General features: G+C 37.8%; 2 protein-coding genes across 2 annotated transcripts in view; both read left to right on the forward strand.

Moving 5' to 3' along the window:
• Positions 1 to 3,301, forward strand: part of LOC104705915 (HIV Tat-specific factor 1-like) — a 12,007-nt gene extending 8,706 nt beyond the window's left edge. Inside the window, exons 6-15 of the mRNA XM_019228286.1 lie at positions 7 to 183; positions 481 to 702; positions 1,169 to 1,261; positions 1,343 to 1,381; positions 1,468 to 1,554; positions 1,661 to 1,763; positions 1,911 to 2,416; positions 2,504 to 2,584; positions 2,696 to 2,786; positions 2,890 to 3,301. Coding sequence (XP_019083831.1) covers positions 7 to 183; positions 481 to 702; positions 1,169 to 1,261; positions 1,343 to 1,381; positions 1,468 to 1,554; positions 1,661 to 1,763; positions 1,911 to 2,029 — 840 coding nt within the window. The 3' untranslated portion in view covers positions 2,030 to 2,416; positions 2,504 to 2,584; positions 2,696 to 2,786; positions 2,890 to 3,301. The remainder of the gene's footprint in view (positions 1 to 6; positions 184 to 480; positions 703 to 1,168; positions 1,262 to 1,342; positions 1,382 to 1,467; positions 1,555 to 1,660; positions 1,764 to 1,910; positions 2,417 to 2,503; positions 2,585 to 2,695; positions 2,787 to 2,889) is intronic.
• The window catches only part of LOC104705916 (sister chromatid cohesion 1 protein 4-like), a 7,439-nt gene continuing 4,089 nt past the window's right edge, over positions 3,766 to 7,115 (forward strand). Inside the window, exons 1-8 of the mRNA XM_010422012.2 lie at positions 3,766 to 4,026; positions 4,325 to 4,480; positions 4,762 to 5,023; positions 5,135 to 5,232; positions 5,320 to 5,369; positions 5,736 to 5,788; positions 6,242 to 6,341; positions 6,568 to 7,067. Coding sequence (XP_010420314.1) covers positions 4,357 to 4,480; positions 4,762 to 5,023; positions 5,135 to 5,232; positions 5,320 to 5,369; positions 5,736 to 5,788; positions 6,242 to 6,341; positions 6,568 to 7,067 — 1,187 coding nt within the window. The 5' untranslated portion in view covers positions 3,766 to 4,026; positions 4,325 to 4,356. The remainder of the gene's footprint in view (positions 4,027 to 4,324; positions 4,481 to 4,761; positions 5,024 to 5,134; positions 5,233 to 5,319; positions 5,370 to 5,735; positions 5,789 to 6,241; positions 6,342 to 6,567; positions 7,068 to 7,115) is intronic.

Consider the following 7,115-nt stretch of genomic DNA (forward strand, 5'->3'; position numbering starts at 1 on the left):
AGAGAGATTAAAGAAGCAGAAGCGGAGGCTGAAAGGTTGAAAAATGGTTCTGTCTCTGGTACTGAGCTTGTTGAAGATGATCATGAAAGCGCTTCTTCACCACCAGAGGGCGAAGATGAGTTCACAGATGATGATGGAACGAGATATAAATGGGACAAAGCTCGTAGAGTATGGGTTCCTCAGGTAAGGCTTTGTTTTCTCAACCGAATCAATCATTCTTTCCTTGTTTCTACTAATTTAGTGGAAGTTCAGGTGAATTCAGATTACCCACCTGGATTTCTAAGTCACGAGTGGAATCATTTCATGTGTCGTCTTGCTTGGTGGCTCATGGCTTTACCTTATTATGATTGTCTGAATATCGGGAAACCTAACAAGCCTGCTCAATTATTATCTACCCTTGTCTTGGTTTTTCATAAGAAGCACCTTTTTGAGTAAATAATTTTTTTTTTATTACTCAAGTGCTGATGCTGTTGATTGTAGGATGATCCACCTCTTGGTAGCGTTGACCCATACGGACTCGAAGAGATGACATTTGCTAAGGAAGACGAAGTATTTCCAACAATAAACATTCTTGATACTAAGAAGGATGACTCTGAGGATGACGTGGCGGCTGGTAAGACAGAAGAAGATGGCTCTGACGAAACAGCTGAAATAAACAGTAACGGAAAGAGAAAGCTACCAGAGCCAGAAACTGAAAAGAAGGTTTTTGTTCTTGTCTTTTGTCTTCGGTTTAGTAATTATCATTTCTCTTTCTTGAGGTTATGCATGTTACTTCACGTTTTCTCTCTCTTGAGGTCATGCATGTTACTTCACGTTTTTTTTCGCGAAATCATGTTTGTTCTCACTTGGATATACCTTGAGTGCTGGCTTTTTTGATTGGGGAGTAATGAATTTTCTTTAGCTGCTGAATTGGGTAAACTACCTTTTCACCGTTATGCACATCGTAAAGGGGAAAGAAAGACCAAATTGTTCTTAGACATCATACTTATATTAGGACTGGCAGACTACTTTTACCATCATTTTTGTATTTACTAATAATGGTTGTTTTTTTTTTTTTTTTGGTCAACACTAATAATGGTTGTTTATGTTGTATGTATCAAAGAAAATAGTGTTGCATTTCCTCATGAAAAATTTCGCAAACGTTTCTAAGTGTCAAATTCATTTTCAGGAACCAAACAAGCCTCCAGACTCGTGGTTTGAATTAAAAGTGAACCCACATATTTATGTTACTGGGTTGCCCGATGATGTCACCCTCGAGGAAGTAAGTTGTGGTCATACTTTTTCTACCATTCTGAATACCTGAAGCTTTGATATAGACTGATAGTAGGGATTTTAATTACAGGTAGCTGAAGTTTTTTCTAAATGCGGCATTATTAAGGAGGTAAATCTCACTATCTTGTGATTCATTCCTTGTTTTTTGAAATTTGTAAGTTTCCTCTAACATTGTGGTTCTGATAAACATTGCAGGATGACACTGGTAAGCCTCGGATAAAGCTTTACAGTGACAAGGGGACAGGAAAATTAAAAGGCGATGCTCTTATCACCTACATGAAGGTACTGAAAATACTTGAAATTTTCCGTCATGGGATGTATAAGGTTATGATTCTTAAATGATGTCTCTGTTTTCTCTTCATGTGTATTTGTTTTTTGTTTTTGTTAGGAGCCATCAGTGGATCTTGCAATTAAAATCTTAGATGGGGCTCCGTTACGTCCTGCTGACAAGCTCCTCATGTCAGTTTCTCGAGCCAAGTTTGAGCAGAAAGGTGAATACTGTTGCACATTTGTTGTATAACATCTTACTCCTTTACGGGTTATGTAAAACATCCCATCTTTGGCGTTGGTTTGGACAATATGTTGCATATGGTTCTTATTAGCTTTTTACCGTTTTCTTTTTCTTTTTTTTCACTCAGGGGAGAGATTTATAACTAAGCAAACCGACAACAAGAAGAAAAAGAAGCTTAAAAAGGTGGAGCAAAAGTTGCTTGGATGGGGTAAGTTTTCGCTTTTGTGTACTAGAAACTTAACTTAATCTCTAGAAGAAGACACATAATAGAGAAAGATGCTAGAGATTCATTTCCGTACGACCATTGGAAAGTTTATCATTTCTTTTGGTAGGGAAAGATGTATATATGTTCTCTATACTTTACCAGATTCGTTGTGAAATTTTCTAAACTTAACCAGTACAAGACTCTAGAAACCTTTAACCTAATCAATTTTGCAAGGAAACCTTTCAATGACTATCAAAATAAAAGTTTAGAAACCGGATATAGCCATATAGGAGTTACAGAGAAATCATTCTTTTCTTCATCTTTCTGATAACTTGTGATATCTGAACGTAGGTGGCACAGATGATGCTAAGGTCTCAATACCAGGAACGGTTGTTCTGCGCTTCATGTTCAGTCCAGCTGAGTTGAGGGTAAGGTCTTGTCCAATAGTTAGTATGAGAAATGTAACCGTTTTTTAAGAGTAGTTGATATAGCTTGCACATTTACTCTGTTTGCAGGCTGATGAGGGTCTGGTTGGTGAGTTGGAGGAAGACGTGAAAGAGGAGAGTTTGAAGCATGGACCGTTTGACTCAGTGAAGGTAAAATGATGTGTCAGTTGATCTCTTAAGCTTGTGGTTGTGCTGCATATGTAGCTTTGTTGAACGTTGAGATTATTATTGGAGTACCAATCTAAATCTCTTCTTTTACAGGTCTGTGAGCATCATCCACAGGGTGTTGTTCTAATAGATTCAAGGATCGGGTAGATGCACAGAAATGTATAGAAGCAATGCAGGGTCGATGGTACAAACTCTCCTGAATCATTTCCGCCTAATTGCCATTAAAGAGTTCTGTCTTGGGTCTGATTTGTTGCTTACATGTATTTTCTGTTTCTGTATGAATGCAGGTATGCAAAGAGACAGATACATGCGAGCCTCGATGATGGATCAGTGAACCACGCTACAGTTAGGGATTTTGATTTGGAAGCCGAGCGGTTAGATCAGTTTGCAGCTGATCTCGAAGCTGAGTAAAAACAAAAAAGCACAATGATCTGAAAAAGCCTGGAAGATTTAGATGATTAGTAAATCAGTAGGCACAGGACGCATCCGAATCAGACAAAGGCAAAAAAACCAGACAATCGTTTTTAATCTACTAGTAGTAATATTTTACCTGTAGTAGTAGAATCAACGAATTAGACTGCACTTGCTCTCGTTGACTAAAATCTTTACTACTTGGGATTCAAAATACGATAGAAAATTTCGTAATATGCAATACGATAGAACATTTTAAAAATCAGGATTTAAAATCATGGTTTTTTTTTTGGATCGTGTTACTTTTGGATTAAGTAATTTATCACGAAACTTACCTTGTCCAGTATACTTGGGCTTAAATCTTATAAATTATACAGCAGATCAGAATGTTGTATGAGTCTGAGTGTCTGAGTCAGATCTCTCTAATAAAAGAATCTTTTGTGTGTTTTCATGAAGAAAGTTCGAAATTTTTGGGTTTTTAAGATTTCCCGCAATGAGGCAAAAGAAGCCGCCGAGTTGAAATGTTTTGAAAAAGTGGAAATAAATTTCAACTAAATTTGATGATTATTGAATGAAGTTAAAAAAATACTGTTTAGGACAAGTTGACAAAAACAACAAAGTGTTGGAAAAAAAATGATCTAAATCTAAGCTTGCGGGACCCGCTTATCATTTAGCCAATAGGAACACGACGTATGTCACGAAACATGTGTTCCTTTGCCGCACCAAATCCCTCACTTAATCAAAAAAAAAAAATTATAATCGAACCAAAGATCCAAATTTCGAAACTTTTTTTATTTTTCTTCTTTGCATTTTGCAAATTCTCCAAAATTTTAACTGTTTTCTCACGTTTTCCTGAGGCGTAGTTCGCTGTTGTGTCTGATCTTCAAGAAGAAAAAGGAGTTTCTTGTATTAAAGATTCTGCTTTTCCCCAATTTGGGTGTTTTCTCGAATTAGGGTTTCAGCGAGGACTCTGTTCAAATCGAGCTGTTTGTTCGTGTTTGGTGAATTCTTCGGTAATTGATCTACCCTTTTGCTCTGTATTCTAACTTACGAAGCTCGCCAAGTAGTCTACGGTCTTTTCTCAGTGGCAATTGAGAGACTTTGTTGTCGGTTTTGAGCTGAATTTGGATTCTGTTGTCGGAATTTGGAAACTTTTTTTGACTTTTATCTTTGGGTTTGAAGGATTGGTTCGTATGTTACTGAATTGGAAAGGGGTTTAGTTCTCTGATCAGTATTTGAAGCTCAATTTCTTATGGTGAAAATTCTAACAAAGTTGGTTCCTTTTTTTCTTTTTGTTGTTGTAATTTTTAGGGTTTTTTTGGTTTGGGTATAGAGGACGAGGAATGTTTTACTCGCAGTTTATATTAGCTAAGAAAGGACCACTTGGGACAATATGGATTGCGGCCCATTTGGAGAGGAAGCTTCGAAAGAATCAGGTGGCTGATACTGATATTGGAGTCTCCGTTGGTGAGTATTTTTAGCTCCCTTTGCTTTTCATGTTCAGTCTCTGATTCAGTCCTCCCCAGTAATTTAGACCAGATTAGGGTTTAGCTGCAGCTAAATTTTATTCCTTTTCTGGTTTTCTCAGTTTATACTTTTGTTTCTCTAGTGGTCATGAGAGTTGTTTTATTCTCATGGTCTACTGTGTCCATATTGAAGTACTGAATCACTAGTTCTACTTTGTTGTAACAAATTGTTTTTGTTAATCTAAAATATTTCCTAATATAAGTAATTTCTGTTCTGAGCAGATTCTATTCTCTTTCCGGAAGCTCCAATTGCATTGCGATTGTCTAGTCATCTTCTGCTTGGTGTTGTGCGTATATATTCAAGAAAGGTGAATTACCTCTTCGATGATTGCAGTGAGGCATTGCTTAAGGTAAAGCAAGCTTTTCGCTCTGCTGCAGTTGACTTACCCCCAGAAGAATCCACAGCGCCATATCACTCGATTACGTTGCCTGAGACATTTGATCTTGATGACTTTGAGCTTCCAGACAATGAGATCTTTCAGGGGTTGGTTTCTTGATGTTTTAACGTTCACACTCGTATTCTACTATTAAGCCATTATGCATAATTATTCGAACGCAGTTTTATTTAGTTGTTACTCGTTTCCCTGTCCAGCAGTAATTACGTTGATCATCATGTTAGTACAAGAGAGCAGATCACCCTTCAGGATACCATGGATGGTGTTGTATACTCAACGTCACAATTTGGATTAGATGGTCAGTGGTTGTTTCATGCTACATATGTCTTTTGTTTGTAGAGATAGTTGTGCCTTAATGAGCAAACTCATTTTTATTCCTTTCCAGAGCGATTTGGTGATGGCGACACTTCTCAAGCTGCTTTAGATCTTGACGAGGTACTTTCGGTTTATAAAACAGAAAATTTCTTCTTTGTTCAAGTCATTTTGGAACAAGAAATAGGAGAACCATATAGAAAGATGGATATGAAGAGGTTATCTGTAGATTTCTAGATTTTGGGTTCTTTCTCTCTACTAGGACGGTCTGGGTAGATGCAGCAGCTGGAAGCTCTGATTGGCATCCAGCTGTGGAGTCATGAACCGTGAAAAGCTTGTAATCTGAAGTGTCAGGTTGCAGTCATGTTGTAGGGTCTGGATGATTTTGATGTTTTCTTTTTCTAGTTAAGCTTTGCATATTTAAAATCAGAGCGTCTCTTATTATCTAATTTTGGGTGTGATCTTTTATATAACTCTATTGTTGTGCAGGCAGTATTCCAGGATAAGGATGTTATTGGATCCGACGATGAGGGAGTTCCAGGGTCAGTTTTTCTTTTTAATTGTCTATGCTCTATTCTTCGTTGCATAATTGCATTTTTGCTTCCCTATGGTTTCTCTCAAAATAATTAGTATCTCTGTAGAATGAGCCATATGATCTTTAGCTGTTCATTACCTATTTCTATTTTTCCATACACGACAGATTGTTATCATAAATTTTAAATGTTCACATGAGGGAAGAACTCGAGTTGACTGAATGATAAATTTCCTTCCGTTTTGGCATTTGAATGTGTGTTCTCTAGCTATGTAACCATGCTTTTTAAGTTCCATGACATCCAGATCTTGATTTTGTGTGTGTTCTGTAAGTAGATAGTGAATTAGAACTGCAATTCTGTGAGTCTTATCCTTCTTAGATAGGTCTTTTGGTGTGTAATTTGGATGTGCGCGTTACCAATCAAAAGTTTTACTTATGGAATATATTCTATATTTGTTGATAGTAATGATCACAATGTCTATCTGGATGCGGTAACACCCGGGACAAAAGATGCGATGGAAGGAGTTTCTGAAGCCATGCCCAGGGGTTTCAATGAAGAGCAGGTACGTACCATCAGAGACATAATTCTCGAGGGGCATACATATAGTTGCTGAAGAATTGTCACCTAACTCACAGTGCTTACCTTAATTTTTTTTTTTCCTGTGGCTGAATGTACTTCAAAATTGCAAACTCGAAATTTCCAGTCTTTATTTCCACAGACTAATTGGTTTAGTTTTCTGGTAAGAGCTATTATTATCATTGTTTCATATGAATATATCTTTCTGATAGGTTGAAGATCTCGCTATGAATAATGAGTTCATCGAAGATGCTCAAGCTCCTCAAACTCCTGGATTAGTTGAGGTACCAAACTCGTCTAGTGTCAGAGAGCAGCTGGCATGCGATGATCACATGGAGGTAGAGGATCTGAATGCAGAAGATGGTAGGAAGGCCTCTGGGGAGCTGGATGCTAATGAGATGCATAAACGTGGGGAAGACCTGTCTGCTGAAGATAATGCCCCCGAATCAGCAGTTACCCCTGTGGAGGTAGAGAAGTCACAGATAGATGAAAATGTCAACACACAAAATGAGCCAGACGGGGAAAGGGCAGAGCATGTACATGTTACATCTCCATGCTGTTCTCACATCACCACCGAGATGGAGGCTCCTGATCAAGTAATGACTGAGGCAGCAACCAATGATAATGATGTTGTAACTGATAAGTCCAATGCTGTTCATCTACTTGAGTCCCCTGCAGAAGAGAACCGAGGTTTGTTGGCCACTATATTGCAAACCTAATGCGACGTCTTAGTGCCTGCCTTATTCTTATAATTTTTATT

Source organism: Camelina sativa, chromosome 8 (genome assembly GCF_000633955.1).
Source record: "Camelina sativa cultivar DH55 chromosome 8, Cs, whole genome shotgun sequence".
NCBI classification, from domain to species: Eukaryota; Viridiplantae; Streptophyta; class Magnoliopsida; order Brassicales; family Brassicaceae; genus Camelina; species Camelina sativa.